Raw genomic sequence first — 22,402 nt, 5'->3', positions numbered from 1 at the left:
TTTCTTATAAACACAAATAAGCACTATTAATATAAATGCACATGTGCAAACATGCATATGCCCCCTCCTTTTGACCTTAATATCAAAGCATAGCCAAATAATAGATTATAATCACTATTTTCATTATTAAAATACTCAAAGTACAATATATCTGAGAGATGCATAATTTGAAATATGTTATTAAAAGACAGGATTGTAGTTATTGGTAAAACAGAAGACCTAGATTTCAACAAAAGTACTGCAAAATAAAAAAAATGTTAAAGGTATATTAAACATTTGTACCAAATACGTTATAGAATATACATAATATATACTCAACATATATATTTTATGTGTATATATATGTATATTTCAGGATAAAATAAATTATATGAATAAGTAGTAAGATAAGAAAGAAAAATGTGTTAATTAAGCTTACTAAGCATCATAGAAATTGTTTTCTTTTATGTTTTTCAGACAGCATAAAAAGCTAGTCACATCAAGGACCACATTCCATACTCCATACACATGTACACACACACAGTGACTAACTCCCTTCTTCTAATATTCACTATGACATTTATCACCAACATGTATTTTATACATTTATATCATCATTGATAAATTATGAACCTATGATTCCAGGTAGCCTCATCTGTTTTCTTGTACAATCTATAACCAATCTCTAGAATACTACTACATATATGCAATAAGTAATAAAAACTACCATAACGATTTTTTCACAGAATGTATAAAATTTTACTTACCATTGTGATTCTTCTATTAAGTACTGAGGTGACAATTCCATCCTTTCTGTCTTACTGTTTATGAAAATATATCTACCCTCATTTTTATTTTTCTCTAGCTGTTTTTCTCTTGAAAATAATTCTGTTTTATGTATGTTTGTATACAACATTTCATATGTATGATTTCTTTGTGTACATACATATATTATTTTAATATTAAAATAACTTTTATATTTCAGCAAAGTAATTTTGAACCATTTATTGACACAGAACAGTAGTTGTTTTGCTTAATATTGTCCTATAGTTAAACTAGATTCTAAATAATTTAGTATAATAGATACAATTTCATGTCAAGAATATAGGAATACAAAATGCTTTAAGAGCTCTTCACCAATAATATAAAATTAAATATATGTTCACAAAAGTTAAGAGATAATCTACAACTCAATGTGCAATATGAAATGCCATTGTGCATTTTGAAATAAAAATATAACACACGAGTAAATGATTCTAAACAATTATGCATGAAGGGAAGATTGCTGATTAATAAGTGACTTCAAACTCATGACATTTATTTCTCTGTTCAATCCATCATCTGTAATAATATGATAGTAAGGTTTATTTTCTGAATGTTTTTAAGAAGCAATTAATTTTCTATTAACTTAGCACTTCCTAATAAAGTTTTGTAATTTTACAGAGTGCTAATGTATTCATTCATATTATTCAGATGTTTTGGCATCCTTCACACCTGTAATGTATTTTGTATTTACATAACCTGTGTAGATTGAAAAATAAACTATTTGTATATATTAATCACTTATTGTGTTAAGTACCAATTCCATTCTTGGCTTATAAAAATCAAGAGAAATTCAATAAATCGATCAGCACAGAATAAACAAACAGAAAAGTAAGATACATGTGCTACTTTCTATAAGTCAACAATTAAAATTATATTATAATGACTCTGAATCAGTATGGACAATTAAAAGGGAAACAGATCACTCTAGCCATCATGAAAGCACATGGGAGATGTTGACCCTGTCAAAAATATTCATCCAAAGACTACTAGAAGTACACTAACAAATGAAGTATGTTAGGATTTTTTTTTCTTTTTTTTTTACTTTTCAAAAGAGACATGATAAGTTACATGCAGAGTGAACATGTAAAAAGTGTTTAAATGTCCTTACTATTAAAATGGAACTAGAGGCACATTAGGAACCAGTGAGTTGGAATTTTTGTTTCTATTTTTTGTTTTTATTTATTTAGCTTTTTAGTTTTCTAAGACCTTAAAATTATATTCTTTATTTTTAATTCTCTTTTTAAAAAATATTTATTTATTTTACAACCCAGATTTTATTCCCCTCATCCACCCTCTGACTGTTCTACATCTTATACCTCCAATCCAATCCCCACCCTGAACCCACCTGACCTCTATACTCCGTGGGGCCTTCAGTTTCTTGAGGATTATGTGTATCTTCTCTGACTGAATCCAGACCCGGCATTTCTCACTGTATGTGTGTTGGGGACCTCCTATCAGCTAGTATATGCTGCCTGTTTGGTGGTCCAGTGTTTGAGAGATCTCAGGGGTCCAGATTAATTGAGACTGCTGGTCCTCCTACAGGGTAGTCCTCCTCTTCAGCTTCTTTCAGCTTTTCCCTAATTTAACTACAGTGGTACACAGCTTCTGTCCATTGGTTGCGTGCAAATATCTGCATCTGACTCTTTCAGCTGCCTGTTGGGTCTTCCTGAGTTTGGTCATGCTAGGTCCCTTTTCGTGAGCACTGCATAGCTTCAGTAATAGTGTCAGGCCCTGGGACCTCCCTTTGATGAGGCCTTCTTTGCCTCAAGCTCCTCTCCATTTCCATCCCTGCAGTTCTTTCAGACAAGAACAATTCATATCACACAGTAAATAGAAGTAAATATAAATCTCCAACCAAAAAAGACCCAGGCCAGATGGATTTAGTGCAGAATTCTACCAGACCTTCAATGAAGACTTGATACCAATATTCCTCAAACTATTCCATACAATAGAAACAGAAGGAACACAATCTAACACATTCTATGAAGCCACAATTACTCTGATATTTAAACTACACAGGGCCCCAAGTAAAAAAGAGAACTTCAGATCAAACTCACTTAAGAATATTGAGGCAAAAATACTAAATACAATTCTTGCAAACAGAATCAAAGAACACATCAAAACCATCATTCACTACGATTAAGTAGGCTTCATTCCAGGAATACAAGGTTGTTTTAATACACAAAAATCCATTAACATAATCCACTAAATAAACAAAGTCAAAAAATCATGTGATCATCTCCTAGATGCAGAGCATGCATTTGACAAAATACAACACACCTTCATGTTATTTGTATTGGATAGATCAAGAATTCAAGGCCCATACCTAAACATACTAAAAGCAATATACAGCAAACCAACAGCCACTATCAAATTAAATTGAAACACACTTGAAGCAGTCCCACTAAAATCAAGGACAAGACAAGGCTGCCCACTCCCCCACATCTATTCAATATTGCACTTGAAGTGCTAGCTAGAACAATAAGACAAAACAAAAAAGATCAAGGGGATACAAATTCACAAAGAAGAAACAAGGGTCTCACTATTTGCAGATGTTATGATAGTATACATAAGCAACCCCAAAAATTCTACCAGAGAACTTTTCTAGCTGATATACAATGTCAGCAAAGTGTCTGGATATAAATTTAACTGAAATAAATCAGCAGCCTTCCTTTATACAAATGATAAACAGGCTGAGGAAAGAAATTAGGGAAACAATTCCCTTCACAATAACTACAAATAATATAAAATATCTTGAGGTAACTCTAACCAAACAAGTGAAAGATTTGTATGACAATAACTTCAAGTCTCTCAAGAAAGAAAACAAAGATGTTCTCAGAAAATGGAGAGATCTCCCATGCTCATGGATTGGCAGAATTAACACAGTAAAATGGCCATGCTACAAAAGGCAAAATTTTGTACAAATCGACAGATTCAGTGCCATCCCCATCAAAATTCCAACACAATATTCAAAGACATGGAAAGTGCAATTCTCAAATTCATTTGGAAAGGCAAAAACCCAGAATACCAAAAACAATTCTTATCAATAAAAGAACGGCTGGGGGAATCATCATCATCTCTGACCTCAAGCTTTACTACAGAGCAATAGGATTTTTTTTAATTGATGCAATAAGCATTAAGAGTAATTTCTATTCAGTTTTCATAGTTGTTAAAAATCAAGCAAAGCATGTAAAGTGACTAAATTTATGAATTTTAAAAGAACACTTGGGCACAATAGTGATAATGAAAGATACCTGATTGCTTAGTGTAGCTGTAGTTACCTGCACTAAGAAGTGATTAGACTGAGTAGTCTTATCTAATGTTCCCGGTATAGATCCTCTAAGGACTCTACTGCTGTTTTGTATTTCTTATATGACAATAAATCAAGACAAATCAGTATCCTGTTTAAATTATAGTAAGTCTGGTTTAGCAGCGGTAAGAGAAAATGTCAAAAAGAATAGAGTGGTAATAATAAGATGAATCAGCCAAAAGATTCATTATTATCTTAAACAAATGATCTTAGAGATAATTGTTGGGTATATTTCTCATTCTTATAGGATGACACAGAAATTCTATATTCTATATTATAATTTAATTATTTAGAAATAAAGTCTTCACAAACTTCTAGATGGCTTTTTTTTTGTCCAATTCTGGCTTAACAAGAAAATAAAGAAGAATAAAGATAGGATACAGAGTTAATTAGGTATATTTCAAGATTTTGTTGTCCTTTGTAAATCAGGTTTAATCATATCCACAAAATAATAAAAATTACATATAATTATGGACATTACATAACATCCCATTGACTATAACACACATTGGGCATATCAGTTTAAATATACCTAATTAGATATATATGCTCTGGATATCTAGGAAAAAGATATGAGAGGAAGACTGTTGTGTGTGTGTGTGTGTGTGTGTGTGTGTGTGTGTGTGTGTGTGAGTGTGTGTGTGTGTGAGAGAGAGAGAGAGAGAGAGGGAGAGAGAGAGAGAGAGAGAGAGAGAGAGAGAGAGAGAGAGAGGGAGAAAGAGAGATAATGCTTATAAATTACATATCATTTAAGTTTTTTTTAAAATTTTATGTCTTTCAGTGTTTTACCTGGGTGTGAATATGTGTACTACCTACATACTGGCTGCCCATAAAAATCAGAAGGTTTCAGTCACCTAGAGCTAGATAGAATTATGGATGGTTATGAGTCATCATATTGGCTTTGGGAATTCTATAAGCCCTCTACAAGAGCAAAAGAGTTTGTAACCACTGAGCCAAGTCTTTAGCCCTTTAGATGCTATTTTAATAAGAATGAATACAATAACTTTTAAAAGAAAAATAAAGGATCAAATATTGTAAATTTATTCTCAAACTATTGAATATAACAAGTGACCAAATATGTAAAAATTCATAGTACATTCTAGAAAGCTAAGGGAGAAGAGAACTTCAGGGAAAAAATGGTGAATAGAGTTGTCGTCCTTCAAGTACACTGAATAAGTTAATGCATGAAGGTATTCAAGTGTGTTTCAAGGACAAGATGATTTTTAAAACACAGGAAACAAACAGTTGTTTAGATTCTGATGATAAAAATCTCAAGATAAAGAGAAATTGTAGATATGGGTATGTAGCTAAATGGAAGCTGTTCTTTAGTATAGACAGTGCAGTGATATGGAGACTATATTGGTACCTTATCTCAGAAATGTATAGCATTCCTCATCAAATGACAGGCAGAGTCAGATATTATGAGCACCAGTACATGTACTTTTAGAAGTACTATTTTACTTAAACAATAAGCAACTATATACTTTGGGTGAGGGGGAAAGTTTTAGGGAAATTAAAAATTCTGAAAATAATTAAAAGATATTGAGGAAGAAATAATGATGAATGGTATACTCCATGAGATGTAACCCTGACTCTGTTAAAATGTGTTACTTAAGAAACAGTGTTTGCAGAAAGCAGGCTGAACAAACCAGGGGAGCAAGCTAGAAAGAAACATCCCTCCCTGGCTTTTGCATTAGCTCTTGCTTCCTGACCTGCTTGAGTTCCAGTCCTGACTTGTTTAGGTGATAAACAACAGTGTTGAATTGTAAGTTGAATAAACCCTTTCCTCCCCCTCTCTCCCCCCACCCCCCCCAAAAAAGAAATCTCGTATAACTTTACATAAGACCCATCAACTTAAAGGTCAATATGGACTGTTCTGTCTAAAATGGCTTGATTCAGAACTGACCACCAGACAACACTTTCTACACCTGATTATGAACTTATTATGGTTTTGGTAGTCTTCCCTTTATAGGCCCACTCTGAGAAATGTTTGATGTCGTAGTTAAGATAATTGGGAGCTGCATCTCTAGTATGATTACTATTAAGGTGTTAAAAAAATCAACCATCCCTGTCTGACAGAGATCAGGGTCCATGTGGTTTGTGGAGCAATTCTTAGACAACAATCATTTGTTCATATTCTGGTCAACAGAAAATAAATTAATCCTAGAAGAAGAAAAAAAGAAAGAAAGAAACAGAGTTTGCTGGATGGTTTTGGTATATGCTTTTTATACCAGCACTCAGGGAGCAAAGGCAATCTATCTATATGAGTTCCAAGCCAGTCTGGTCTATAGAGTGAGATCCAGGCAGGCCAGGGTACACAGAGAAATCCTGTCTTGGAAAACTAAAACAAACAAGCAAAAAATCATTGGCTTATAAGAGCTCACCAAAGCAGCTCAAAAGACAACAAGGGAGCCTGGATGAAACTGACATAGGCCCTCTGTATATATGTTACAGTTGTGTAGCATGGTATCCTTGTGGGACTCCTAACAGTGGGAGCAGAGGATGTCTGATTCTTTTGCAGGCTTTTGGGACCCTTTCTCTCATAATGTCTTGCCTTGTCCATCCTTAATACTAGAGGCACTTAGCCTTACTGCAACTTAATCTGCCTGGTCTGGTTGATATTCATGGGAGGCCAGCCCTTTTCTGTATAACAACTGAGGAGTGGATGAGGACTGGATGGGGAAAGGGCAGAAGGAAGGGATAGAGCAGAGGTAGGGGAGTGAATAGAAGGAAAGGAGGGAGGTAAAAATGTAGTCAAGATATCAATAATAATAATAATAATAATAATAAAATAGAAAGTTATTTTGAGCAATAAAACTGCCTATACTGTGATAATATATAAGTAACTGAATTGAGGCAAATATGAGAATGAGGATGCAGAAAAGTATTCCAGATGTGTATTGAGATAACTAACATTAAATGTCCAATTAAGTAAAAAATAGTTTGAACCTATTGACAAATTCTTTATTAAGAAAATAATATAAGAAAAATGATTTTTTCAAAGAACCAGCTCCTTATTTTGTTTATTTTTCATATAGTTCTTTTTGTTTCTGTTTGGTTGATTTTGGCCCTAAGTTTGATTATTTCCTGCTGTCTACTCCTCTTGGGGGTATTTGCTTCCTTTTGTTCTAGAGCTTTCAAGTGCACTGTCAAGCTGTTAGTGTAAGCTCTCTCCATTCTCTTTTTGGAGGCACTCAGAGCTATGAGTTTTCCTCTTAGCACTTCTTTCATTGTATCCCATAAGTTTTGGTATGTTATGTCTTCATTTTCATTAAATTCTAAAATGTATTTAATTTCTTTCTTTATTTCTTCCTTTGCCAAGCTGTCATTGACAAGAGCATTGTTCAAAGTCAATGTGTATGTGTGTTTTCCATTGCTTTTGTTTGAGCTTAAGACCAGCCTTAGGTCATGATGATCTGATAAGATACATGGAATAATTTCAATATTTCTTTATCTGTTGACGCCTGTTTTGTGATCAATTATACGGTCAGTTTAGGAGAAGGTTCCATGAGGTGCTGAGAAGAAGGTATATTCTTTTGCTTTAGGGTGGAATGTTCATTAAATATCTGCTAGATCCATTTGGTCCATAACTTCAGTTAGTTTCACTGTATCTCTGTTTAGCTTCTGATTCCATGATTTGTCCATTTTTGAGAGTCGGGTGTTGAAGTCCCCCACTATAATTTTGTGGGGTGCAATGTGTGAGGAGCTTCAGGGTGGTCCAGAAGAGCTGAAGGGGCTGACAGCCCCATGGGAAGAACAATGATTTCGGCCACCCAGATGCCCCAAGACTCCCAGGGACTGAACCATCAACCAAGGGGCACACATTGTTCCAGCCAAAAGTGTGGCAGAGGAAGGCCTTGTTGAGCATCAGTGGGAGGAGTGGTCCTTGGTCAGGTAAAGGCTCAACAGAGGCCCCAACAAAGGGAAAATGAGGGGGTCAGGTAGGAGTGTGTCGGGTGGAGGGGCATATACATGGAGGTAGGGGGAGGGAAGAAGGGCTGGGGGTTTTGGAGGGGGAAATTGGGAAAGGTTTTACCATGGCAATGTAAATGAAGATGATAGTCAATAAAAAAAAGAAAAATGATTCAGTAAAATGTTAAATATGTGATATGTTCTAAGCCTAAGTAGAAACAAGTTCTCAGATAATAAAGGAATTAATAGAGTATGTCAATGGATGCTGGGCATTATGTGTGAAGAAAATTTTCCATTTTCTCTGTCAAGTAGCTCCAAAATAGTTATTATCCTATGACCACACATATAATAAGAACATTTTGTTAACTACATGAATCAAAACATATCAATAGAGAAGATAAAATTAAGCTAAAATTTAAAACATGCATGGTTGAAAATATGTGAAACTGTCCTGAGCATTAAGTTATGATATTCTATTTCAACAAAAATCCCACTTTAGGTATAAAATAAAAAAAGAAATTCAGTGATAGAAGAAAAAAAAGCAAGTAATGCTTCATCATTAATTTAAATGAATATCTGTGAGTCAACTAATACCAGGCCTTTTCATCAGAAGGAACTCCACTGAGTTCAAAATAACTTACATAAACTGACAAATGAGGAAATCAAGAAAATTAATGTACACCTGAGCTAAATATCCATCATCATTTCTCTCTAGAGTCTTTAATGCATATATAATATATAATGCACATATAATATATTTGGCTTAAAGGCAATTTCCAGGCACATCAGTTCACGTCCTATTTTAGTGGGCAATTAGGAACAATGCTGTTGTTTCTGAAGATGAGAATTGAAGTTGAGAAAGGTAACTGAAAACATATCAAAAAATCTCTTATAGAATATTTTATATTTTTAGAAATTTTAGGCTATCATGCTTATTTGATTGTTTTTTAATTTGGGTTTTAAATAGACAAATGTTAAGAAGAAATTTCAAATTTATAGTCGCTAAATTATGGAATTCCAATTTCATAATTTATTAAAGCCATTTAAAACACAGACATAGGATGATACACAGAAAACTCTACAAGTCAAATCAATACAAACCTCAACCAATTCAATCACTAAGGTAAATCATACTTATGTGTTGATGTGTTGAGTATATCATATAAACTCTGAAGCATAGAGGGACGCTTTTTCTAGATAATTTTTTTTTTTTTTTGCTCAATAAATTTTACCACCTGTGATTTTTCAATCCCAAGTTAGGAAAGGTAGTAAAATCTTACATGGAAAAAAGGGAAGATATGCTAAAGGATTGTTTGGAGAAGAGTCCAGGAGTGGGTGGGATAGAGGTGAGTAGTCATTACGGAATTATTAATTCAAGATGTATGAAGAAGCCTTTGAGAAATTCTCAGGTTTTTAGCTATAAAAATCAAGAAGTTCCTTTCATGGGTGATCAATGCTTTTTCCAAAAGACACAGGGTTACTAACCAAAATGCTCAGTGCCAGGCATGGCTCACATGATTAAATATGGTCAGGGAGGTCCAGAGGCATCTAAACAACACAGACTATTGGCATTTATTTCATAGATACTAAAATACTATTGCTGAAAATTCCACTCACTTTACATACAGCACATAGCAAAATCAACCTTGAATGACCACAAAAATAATTCGCAGAGGCTTATCCTTCATGGTATCATAAAATTCTATGGAGGCTACCAGGAGGGAGAAGACACAATGGTCTCAGTTAGCACTTAACCCATAATTTTGATATGATTGCTAATATTTACCCATTGATGTAATTTTTAATAGTGGAATGATAATTCTAGAGTCAGTCAAGTGCTTCCTGATTGGCTGTTCCATTGGAGTTATTTCATGTAAAATCAAAAGCCTGGAAAATCATGGTCTCTGGGATAAAACATATTAGTAGTGTTATGTTAAATGATCATGCTGGAAAACAGCCTCTCTTTATTTTTCAGATGTAGATTATACTACTCTCAACTTTGTTCACAGAAATTTCTTATGTAGTGAGTAAGAAGAGACACATATCTGATCAAAGTGTCATTGTCAGAAACCATGGGTACTCAGGTGTTAATCATCTATATTAATTGTTGGTCATGCAAGGGTCATGGATCCTCACATAAAAATGAACAGACAAAACATACGATCTTATACACGAGGAAGAGAGAGAGTTGTAAGATACAGAATTCTTACCCCAACATGGTTTTCACACAACTGAATTTATAGCATCTGTGGTTACCTGCTTTAACCAATTAATTGATTAAGCAATTCAAAGCTACATCTGAAGAGATGAGGGGCTACTAAGCCTCCACAATTAGTGGTGCAGATATTGGCAGTTGATTGCTAAAGAAAAAAAGAAGTCACTGTGCTTTAGGAACTTGGCTGATGATAGACTACCCATGCTCTTTTTGATTTTCCAACACAAGGTCCATACTGGTAGCACAAATTGGACTTGGGAGTGTATTTATAATAATCAAAATAGGACATTAAGTTGGGAAAGTGATACAGTGCAAGGATGATGATAAGTTGAGGAAATGAACTCTAAAAAATTAGGAAATTTTCAAAGAAAAAAGTCTTATTTAAAAAGAATTATTTCAAAATCATGAAACATATACTTTAAAAACAGATACTTAAACTAAGACAATTTTGATAAGTTGCTTTGGTGTATTATCATGTAATCTAATTTCAAAATTATAACTACTAATAAAATTATGCTTAGTATGTAAAACCATTTATCCTAGTCTATTATGAAGCTAATAAAATCATACCTCATATATAGCTAATATGAAATTCAAAATAACTATGTTGTAAATATAAATAATGTTGATTTCAGAAAATGACAAATTATGTTTCCTCCTTGGGCATCCTTAAAACAATAAATAATGTTCCTCCAAAATATCATTTTATTCTTCAACATTTCTATGTCCAAGATAAAGCAATGGCACAAATGTGAGATAGTATTATATTTGCAATCATGTAAATAGATTTTATAGGTCGGGATTTAAATGCTAATGTATATGATTGCAAGTGATAATTTTATAACTAAAATTATTTCACATTTACTATTGAAAGCTATTCATTTTTTACCTTGAATTGTAGAAAATCTCTTCGAAAATACTGTCAATTACATACTAAAAAGGATGTTTTGTAACTTAAAGTTGAGAAACCAAAGCACTGATAATTTCCCAGAAGATGTAACAACTCCTTATTAAGTCAATAAAAGTCCTGTTGTGAAGGTCAAACCATATAATCTCATAAGGAAGTAAATGTTGCAAACTATTTGTTACTAAAAATAAATAGTGAAAGGTTATGCATCTTTTAGATGAGCTGGTGCAATATATAGATATCTTGGATATATAAATGTTATCATTTATGACAGGTATTGATTACTATAAACCTAAATTTCGATATTTCATAAACAGTGTACTCTATTATCCTATCTAATTTTACTGTCCTCTGTCATGCACTGTTCTATAAACTTTCTAAGGTCAAGAACAAGCTATGAAGAAGTCTTCACATGAGTAGATTTTCTAAAATTTTACTTAAAACTATTGCTTAAGTTAAAGAACGTGAAAATCCTTCCTCTAGCAGACTCTGAATAGATTTTTCTAGACAAATATTTTGGATTTCTTGTTCTCTAAACCATTTTATATATTGAGCATCATTTTAATTCATTGTTTTATTTTCAATGGCTATAACACAGATATTTGAAACAAAAAATGTGAAAGCAGCACAAAATAGAAATATAAGATTAATGCAGAACATACATTGACTTTTTCTTTCAAGTCTGAGATGTTGCCTTCTTTTCGATAAACTGCAAATTCCGAACTCTGTAATACAGCTTCTGAACGAGTAATCCAACTGTGAAGTTCAGTTATATCGACATCCAACCTAAGAGAGCAAAGAATAAGACTCATTATTTCTTTATTATCTCTTTCTTCTGTATTGAAAGAAATGTATTCACATTTACCACACCCTTTTCTTCTGATGCTCCTATTATTCTTAATAGCATCACCATCTTCCTAGTTAAGTAGATTCAAACTTTGGAGTCAACTTTGATCTAGATTCTTGTGATCACGGAGTCCATTTTATTCAATTCAATAGAGCAATCATCTGCACAGAATTTCCTACAAGCTATTATCTAGACTCTGCTTGAAAGGTTTGCTACCACACCACTCCAAGTGACTATTTTTGAAAAAAATATTTACAATAAACTAAAGCATTGCTGTGCTAGTTGTACCAATTAAACCATAATCCTGATGTTCATTTTCTCACATGGTATCCAAACCATCAATGTGGGCTTTTCCATGCAACTTGGTAGAGAAAAATGAACATCGATAAGAGTGATCCAAGTAAGGTCTTAGCAAATAACTATATACTATAATCCTTCCTCATGCAGCACACTATCTGAAACATCAGTTATAACACAAGAAGCCCAACTGCTTTGAGTAATTCTCCATTATCAGTAAAAAAAAAAAAAGTTCAAAGCAATATTTGTGTGAATACTTGTGTTTTACTTTCTGAAATATCTCAACATGACTTGAAGTTACTGAAATACATGCTTCAACCAACATGATAAAGAAACAAATGATCAACAAACCAATTATTGTCTTAGTCAGTTACTTTTGTTGTGATGAAACAATGCAATCATTTTGGAGGGAGTGGATTAGGCTGATACTTTGAAAAGGCAGGAAACTCACCTGAGAAAAATGCCTAAGTTTGATCTGGCTGTAGGCAAGTATGCTGATGATAAGCAGATAACAAAGGCAAACTTGGAGGTGGGAGCTGACACAGAGATCTTGGAGAAGTGCTGCTTACTGGCAGGGCTAGCTCAACCTGCTTTCTCACAGAAAGCAGAGCAAACAACTCAGGAGGCATCATACATAATAGACTGTGACTTCCCACATAAGTTGCTAATTTTAAAAAACATGCTTAACATGCCTGCCTACAGCCAGATCTAACCAAGGCATTTTCTCAGCTGAGCTTCCCTCCTATCATAAAACTCAAACGTGTGTCAAGTTGACATAAAACTAGCCAACACAGGAGCTATAAGAAAGAATAAATCATTGTTTAGTCTGCTGCAACAAATATCTTACCATATACCAAGTTATTTCAAAACAAGTTTTTCTGCAATCATTGAAATTACTCTGAATGTTGAATCTAAACAAATTCTGCATGCTATTGAATCAAAGTAAATGTCCTTCTGTAGATGAAAAGGTCATGATACATATACACAGTGGAATATTACTGAGCTTTTAAAATTGTTCATTTATCAACTTTCCTCTTTTAATTTCCAAGTTTTATTAAAATGAGGAGTCTTTTGCATGGAGAAAAAACTTTGTGCATTCTTAAATACTTTGTATTTATAAACTAAGTTCATATTTTGGGGCTATGGTCAGTTCAACGGCCACAGAGTCCAGTATACTCATACCAACATTTCTTCCCACTCAATAGCATTATGTCTTAAGAAAGTATGTTTCAGGTTAGTTTGTTTTTGTTTTTGTTTTAAGCTCAGTGTAAAAGTTGCAGCCTCTGCCTATATGTTTTCACTGGGAATTGAACAGAAAGACCAGAAATTCTGAAAGGTTATTATTTCACTATTATTAATGAGAGAATTGTTAGAGTTCTCCTTAAGCATCCTCAAAATGATGCCACTCAGTTGAAAAACCGTGGAATGGTTTATATACAGTCTCTCAGAGTTCCCTGTGGGACTGAATGCCAGTTGTCCACAGTAAAAAGTACATCTCTGTTCACTTAACATCTTCTATTGACCACATTCTTTTCCTTATGTTCCTACTTACTAAGTCCTGGGAACACTTTCAAAATAAACTACTTGAACTTCTGTGTCTCCAAAACTGCAAAGGAAGCCTTTACTCTGTCAATGTGGGCTTTAAGTCCATAATTATGCAATAAATATTTTTAAACATAAACTTAGAATCACAACAAAATGTGTTTAAAGGATTTTCCAATATTTTCAGAACTATGATATACTTTTATTCTTTAGCTTTCTTAGGAATGTATAGCTTTCTTCTTTACAGAAAAAATGTATAACTAATATGCAAAACCTGCTTCTACTTCCTATGTGGACACATTTCATAGAACCATGTATATTTTCTTCTTCATTTTCTTCTCTGAAAAACTGATGTCAGCTTTTACGTAAAATGTACCTATAGTTTCATTTTTGACATCAGTCTGTGACTTCACACTCGTGAGTACCAATATTAATTACATATAACAGAAATTGAACCACACTCACTGAGCCCATTTTATAGACATCATCAAAATTGATAAAAGTCATATTATGCTATCTTCACTCATAAATATATTCAAAGACATTCATATTTTTCATAGGATAAAGAACAAACATTTAATGATATCCTTTTTGATGTTGATTGATGGATATGTTAACCTTATAGTGTCTGCATCATACCCAAATTTATGGAACAGAATGAAAGCAGTGCTAAGAAAATAATTCATATCACTGAGTTTCTTGATAAAGAAACCAGAGAGATCTTACATTAGCAACTTAATATCAAACCTGAGAGCTCTAGAACAAAAAGAAGCAAACCCACCCAAGAGTAGTAGACTGTAGGAAATAGTCAAATTCGGGGCAAAAATAAAACAAATAAAAACAAACAGAACAATATAAAGGATCAACCAAAAGAGCGGGTTCATTGAGAGAATCAACAAGATAGATATACCCCTAGCCAAATTAACTAAGGGACAGAGATTCAGAATCCAAATTAACAAAATAAAAATGAAAAGGGAGATATGACAGAAAGGGAAGAAGTTCAAAAAATCATTAGACCCTACTACAAAAGCCTATGCTCAAGAAAACTGGAAAATATAGCTGAAATAATGGCATGGATAGTTTACTAGACAGATGCCACATACCTAAGTTAAATCAAGAGCAGGTAAACTATCTAAACATGTATTACAAAGAAATAGAAGTCTTTTAATACCACCCAACCCCCCAAAAAAAATCCCAGGGCCAGATGGATCTAGTACAGATGCCAATTTTCCTCAAACTATTCCATAAAATATAAATAGAAGGAATACTACCTAATTTGTTCTATGAAGCCACAAATACTCTGATACTTAAGCATACAAGGACCCAACCAAAAAAGAGAACTTCAGACTAATCTTGTGAATGAATATTGATGCAAAAATATTCAATATAATTTAAACAGAATCCAAGAACACATCAAAACCATCATTCACCATGATTAAGTAGGTTTCATCCCACAGAAGCAAGGTTGATTCAATAAATGAAAATCCATTCAAAAAATCAACAAAACCAGGAGCTGGTTCTTCGAGAAAATCAACAAGATAGATAAACCCTTAGCCAGACTGACCAAGGGGCACAGAGAAAGTATCCAAATTAACAAACTTAGAAATGAAAAAGGAGATATAACAACGGAAACTGAGGAAATCCAAAAAATCATTAGATCCTACTACAAGAGCCTGTACTCAACACAACTGGAGAATCTGGAGGAAATGGATAATTTCCTTGACAGATACCAAATACCAAAATTAAATCAGGACCAACTAGACCATCTAAACAGTCCCATAATACCTAAAGAAATAGAAGGAGTCATAGAAAGTCTTCCAACCAAAAAAAGCACAGGACCAGATGGTTTCAGTGCAGAATTCTACCAGACCTTCAAAGAAGAGTTAACACCAATACTCTTCAAACTATTCCACAAAATAGAAACAGAAGAAACACTACCCAATTCCTTCTACGAAGCCACAATGACGCTGATACCAAAGCCACACAAAGATCCAACAAAGAAAGAGAACTTCAGACCAATTTCCCTATGAACATCGATGCAAAAATACTCAATAAAATTCTTGCCAACCGAATCCAAGAACACATCAAAACGATCATCCACCATGATCAAGTAGGCTTTATCCCGGGAATGCAGGGTTGGTTCAATATACGGAAATCCATCAATACAATCCACTACATAAACAAACTCAAAGAACAAAACCACATGGTCATTTCATTGGATGCTGAAAAAGCATTTGACAAAATTCAGCATCCTTTCATGCTTAAAGTCTTGGAGAGAACAGGAATTCAAGGCCCATACCTAAACATAGTAAAAGCAATATACATCAAACCGGTAGCCAGCATCAAACTAAATGGAGAGAAACTTGAAGCAATCCCACTGAAATCAGGGACCAGACAAGGCTGCCCCCTTTCTCCTTATCTTTTCAATATTGTACTTGAGGTACTAGGTCGGGCAATTCAACAACATAAGGAGGTCAAAGGGATACAAATTGGAAAGGAAGAAGTCAAACTATCATTATTTGGAGACGACATGATAGACTACCTAAGTGACCCAAAAAATTCCACTAGAGAGCTCCTACAGCTGATAAACAACTTCAATAAAGTGGCAGGTTATAAAATCAACTCAAGCAAGTCAGTGGCCTTCCTATACTCAAAAGATAAGCAGGCTGAGAAAGAAATTAGGGAAATGACCCCCTTCACAATAGCCACAAACAGTATAAAGTATCTTGGGGTGACTCTTACCAAACATGTGAAAGATCTGTATGACAAGAACTTCAAGACTCTGAAGAAGGAAATGGAAGAAGACCTCAAAAAATGGGAAAACCTCCCATGCTCATGGATCGGTAGAATCAATATAGTAAAAATGGCCATTTTGCCAAAAGCAATATACAGATTCAATGCAATACCCATCAAAATCCCAACTCAATTCTTCACAGAGATAGAAAGAGCAATTATCAAATTCATCTGGAACAACAAAAAACCCAGGATAGCTAAAACTATTCTCAGCAACAAAAGAAAATCTGGGGGAATCAGTATCCCTGACCTCAAGCAATACTACAGAGCAATAGTGTTAAAAACTGCATGGTATTGGTACAGTGACAGGCAGGAGGATCAATGGAACAGGATTGAAGATGCAGAAATGAACCCACACACCTATGGCCACTTGATCCTCGACAAAGAGGCTGAAAACATCCAATGGAAAAAGGATAGCCTTTTCAACAAATGGTGCTGGTTCAACTGGAGGTCAGCATGCAGAAGAATGGGAACTGATCCATCCTTGTCTCCTTGTACTAAGTTCAAATCCAAATGGATCAAGGACCTCCACATAAAGCCAGACACTCTGAAGCTAATAGAAAAGAAACTGGGGAAGACCCTTGATGACATCGGTACAGGGAGAAAGTTTCTGAACAGAACACCAATAGCGTATGCTCTAAGAGCAAGAATTGACAAATGGGACCTCATAAAATTACAAAGCTTCTGTAAGGCAAAGGACACCATCAAAAGGACAAATCGGCGACCAACAAATTGGGAAAAGATCTTCACCAATCCTACATCAGATAGAGGGCTAATATCCAATATATATAAAGAACTCAAGAAGTTAGACTCCAGAAAACCAAACAACCCTATTACAAAATGGGGTACAGAGTTAAACAATGAATTCTCACCTGAAGAATTTCAGATGGCAGAGAAGCATCTTAAAAAATGCTCAACTTCATTAGTCATTAGGGAAATGCAAATCAAAACAAGCCTGAGATTTCACCTTACACCAGTCAGAATGGCTAAGATTAAAAATTCAGGAAATAGCAGGTGTTGGAGAGGGTGTGGAGAAAGAAGAACACTCCTCCACTGCTGGTGGGTTTGCAAATTGGTACAACCACTCTGGAAATCAGTCTGGCGGTTCCTCCGAAAACTGGGCACCTCAATTCCAGAAGATCCTGCTATACCACTCCTGGGCATATATCCAGAGGATTCCCCACCATGTAATAAGGATACATGCTCTACTATGTTCATAGCAGCCCCATTTATAATTGCCAGATGCTGGAAAGAACCCAGGTATCCCTCAACAGAAGAGTGGATGCAAAAAATGTGGTATATCTACACAATGGAGTACTATTCAGCCATTAGAAACAATGAATTCATGAAATTCTTAGGCAAATGGATGGAGCTAGAGAACATCATACTAAGTGAGGTAACCCAGACTCAAAAGGTGAATCATGGTATGCACTCACTAATAAGTGGTTATTAACGTAGAAAACTGGAATACCCAAAACATAATCCACACATCAAATGAGGTACAAGAAGAAAGGAGGAGTGGCCCCTGGTTCTGGAAAGACTCAGTGAAACAGTATTCAGCAAAACCAGAACGGGGAAGTGGGAAGGGGTGGGTGGAAGGAGAGGGGAAGAGAAGGGGGCTTATGGGACTTTCGGGGAGTGGGGGGGCTAGAAAAGGGGAAATCATTTGAAATGTAAATAAATTATATCGAATAAAAAAATAAAAAAAAGGAGTTCAAGATCTCACAAAAAAAAAAAATCCATTGACATAAACCACTATATAAACAAAGGCAAGGAAAAAATCACATTATCATCTCCTTAGATGCAAAAAAAGCATTTGAGAAAATCCAACTTCCCTTCATATTAAAAGTACTGGAGAGATAGGTCCATACCTAAACATAACAAAATCAGTTTACTGCAAACCAACAGCAAATATCAAATTAAATGGAGACATACTTGAAGTAAGTCCCCTGAAATCAGGGATGAGACAAAGATGCTCACTCTCCCCATATATATTCAATATGGTACTCAAAGTGCTAGCTAGAGCAATGAGAAAACAAAAACAGATCAAGGGGGTACAAATTGGTAAGGAAGAAATAAAGGTATCACTATTTGCAGATGTTAAATAGCATATATAAGTCACCCCAAAAATTCTACCAGAGAACTTCTCTAGAGGATAAAAAAATTCAGTAATGTTGCTGGATATAAAATTCACTCAAATAAATCACTCCCCTTCCTTTAGATAAATGATAAACAGACTGAGAAAGAAATTAGGGATGCAAACCCCTTCATAATATCCAGAAATAATATAGAACATCTTGGTGCAACTCTAACTAAACAAGTGAAAGATTTATATGACAATAACTTCAAGTCTCTCAAGAAAGAAATCAAAGAAGATCTCAGAAAATGGAGAGATCTCCCAAGCTCATGGATTTGCCGAATTAACATAGCAGAAATTGCTATCCTACTAAAGGCAACCTACAGAGTCAATGTAATCCCCATCAAAATGCCAGCACAATTCTTTAAAAGCAAGGAAAAGCAATTCCGAGATTCATTTGCAAAGGCAAAAAACCCAGAATAGTGAAAAATATTTAACAATAAAAAAAAGTGTTTGAGGGAATCATCATCCCTAACCCCAAACTCTACTACAGAGCAAAAGTGATAAAAATCTGCTTGTTATTGGTTCAGAGACAGACACATTAATCAATGAAATAGAATTGAAGACACAGATATAAAACAACATGCTTATACACACTTGATCTTTGACAAAGAAGCCAAAAATATACAATGGAAAAAAGAAAGCATTTTCAATAAATGATGCTGGTATAACTGTCCATATATATGTAGAAAAATGAAAACAGACCCGTATTTGTCACCTTGCACAAAGCTCAAATCCAAGTGGATCAAGGATATCAACATAAAGCCAGATACAATGAATCTAATATAAGAGAAAGTGGGAAAGTAACTTGAACTCATTGGCACAGGGGGGCATTTCCAATGGCTCACACGTTCTAAGATAAAAAAAAGTTGATGAATAGGACCTCATGAAACTGGAAAGCTTCAGTAAGGCAAAGGACATAGTCCAACATCCAAATAGAGAGCTTATATCCAAAATAAATATAAAGAACTCAAGGAGCTAAGAACCAAAACAAACAAACAGACCAATGAAAAATTGGGGTATAGAACTAAATAAAGAATTCACAAAAAAGGAATCTAGAATGGCTGAGAAACACCTAAAGAAACAGAGGACTGCCAGGTCTGGGTTCGGTCAAAGGAGATGCACCTATCCTTCAAGCATCTGGAGCCTCAAGATGTTTAGAGGTCTGGTGGTGTGTGTGTGTGGAGAGGTGTTAAGACATCCTAGTGGAGACAGAGGGAGGGGAAGATGCATGGGATGTGGAACAGTTGGAGGGTGGACCAGGAGGGGAATAAAATCTGGAGTGTAAAGAAAAAAGGAATAATAATTTTGTTAAAAAAATGTAGTGTCTGTAATTTATTTAAATCACATCTTCCTTCAAGTGTCTTAGGATACTCTGAACTCTTTAGTTCTGGTTTGTCATTTCTTCAGATCCTATACCAACATTCCCTTCCTGACTGGTATCCACCAAGCCATCAGAAGATTTTAATATAATCCCTTCTCATTCCTTTAGTTCATTTTTTTTTCTTTTTCTTTTAAAATTGGATCAAGTTTTATAAAAAATACTTTGGATTAACTACATGATGTCTAAACTATGCACCAACCACTATAATACTTGGCCTTTAGAATTAATCTCTGTGTTGCTTTAGGTTTTTTGTGGAAAATACTGCCCCATTCCATAGATAGGTCCATGAAACTCTAACTCAACTTATTTCATTGAATTATAGACATTTAAAGAACTTTCAAGAAAGATTTCTATTATGGACACAATTTACACTGATGTTGCTTGTTCATATTACAATCTGAATTATTTTCTCTGATGACAGGTCAAACCATTGTGAAGAATAAAAATAAAAGAAAGAGAGCTATTTTAATACAGATATAAATAGTTTTTATACAAAAAATCTTTAGAACACTTTTAGTCATGTGAAATATAAAAACGTGAATTTGCATCGTCCAGATATCTCTCCTCCTTTGGTTGCAAACTGTTCATAGGAGAGAATACAATATTATTACTGTGCTAAATGGACATAGCATTAAATGATACCTAATAACTTAATGGCATACTCATAGATCAGGACATCTCTCAAACCCTCATCATACAATCTTGACCTTTCAGTAAATGGCAATTAAAACAGAGACCCTATTAATGGTCAGTGTGCAGACAACAAATTATATCTTTCGCATCTCAGTCCAAGGCTCAAGGATATTTTCCAAAGAGGAGTCAGAAAGATTGTAGGAACTAGAGTTGGTGAATAGCTTCAAAGAAACTATGCTTTCCAGACACAGTAGGGTAGATGCACATATGAACTCAGAACAAATACAAGCACATGCGCAAGATTTGTTGAAGTCTCAGAAGGACAAAAGTCTCCATACACAGGATTGGCACATGATATATTATCCCATGACTAGATAAAGAGATATTAGCATTTGATGACTGCTGAGAGAAAGTCATTTATATTTTTGTTAGTATTTCAGGTATATTCAAAATATATTGTATCCAAGTCTTAAATATTTACCTTAGACTTATTTTAAGTAGATAATACATTCATACTTCATCTAACATTTGGTGTTATTTTTCTAAATAATAGGCCAGAAGATAGCTGTCCTAAAGGAATTTGGTTTATTGAAGGATATATTTGTCTAATAAAATGTTTTGGACACCAAACTGGAACTTACCTCACTTAGAGATCTTGTGAAGTTTTAAACAAAACAAAACAAAACAAGCAAAATATCCCCCAATGATTTAGGGTTAAATCAACTCAAAAACTAGTGGCTCTGGCAAGTAAATTGGTTTAACTATATACAATGAAGGCTTTGTAGAATCAATACCATGGTAACGCTCTGCTTATGGCTCTGTGATGATTGTAAGTGAGGCCTAGCCACCAGTTGGCATGGAGTTCAGATCAATTCAAAGACAAAATTATGAAAATCTGAAGAGCTTTTTTGCTGTTCTTTTTTGTTTCTGTGTTTGCCTGATTTTATAAATTTAAAAAGGGATTATACCAGGTACTGGGACTTCTTTTTCAAACAATTATGCTTTGGAGCATGATTACACATTTTAAAAATTTACACATTTTCCACTATAATGTTATTGTATTTGTTTACTTCATTTGCTTCTCTGCTCTGTGTGTGAGCAAGAATGTGCCATGGCATGACTGGGGAAGCTAGAGGACACCATGTGCAGCATAGAGGGCTGTTTTCTCCTTCTAGCATAGAGGATACTGGGATTGAAGTCATGTGCCCAGGCTTAGCAACAAGTGAATTAACTAACTAGCCACTTTTCTGATTCCTTGTTTGGATATTTTAAAAAGAATGTCAGATATTATTTCAGTGTAGTTTTGAGTGAAGGTTTTACCTAGGAAAAGTATGTATTCTTTTCTGGAATGAAATAAATCAAATTAGTGAAATATGAACATATGTTAATTTGAATGAATTTATGCTACTCACAACTCTACTATCCACTCTCATTAGTGTGATATATTGAATTTTGAGGAAATAAGGGCAGTGTAGTCACACCTGAAACTTTTGAATGGTTCAAGATCTTAGTTCCTCTCAACACAACCCTGTTTAGATATTTTCCCCATGGCTTCTAGTTGATGTTTGTGGTTGTTTGAATATGCTTGGCCTAAAGCAGAACACTATTAGGAGCTATGGGC

The 22,402-nt window shown here is 34.4% G+C and overlaps 1 protein-coding gene across 1 annotated transcript in view; it reads right to left on the bottom strand.

Moving 5' to 3' along the window:
- Dmd (dystrophin) overlaps positions 1 to 22,402 on the bottom strand; it is a 1,772,476-nt gene that overhangs the window by 1,369,348 nt on the left and 380,726 nt on the right. The window contains exon 14 of the mRNA XM_052170230.1: positions 11,811 to 11,934. Within this exon, the coding sequence (XP_052026190.1) occupies positions 11,811 to 11,934 (124 nt within the window). The remainder of the gene's footprint in view (positions 1 to 11,810; positions 11,935 to 22,402) is intronic.

This window comes from Apodemus sylvaticus, chromosome X (genome assembly GCF_947179515.1).
Source record: "Apodemus sylvaticus chromosome X, mApoSyl1.1, whole genome shotgun sequence".
Lineage (NCBI taxonomy): Eukaryota > Metazoa > Chordata > Mammalia > Rodentia > Muridae > Apodemus > Apodemus sylvaticus.
The sequence above is the reverse complement of the archived record's forward strand: the minus strand, read 5'-3'. Positions and strand labels throughout refer to the sequence as shown.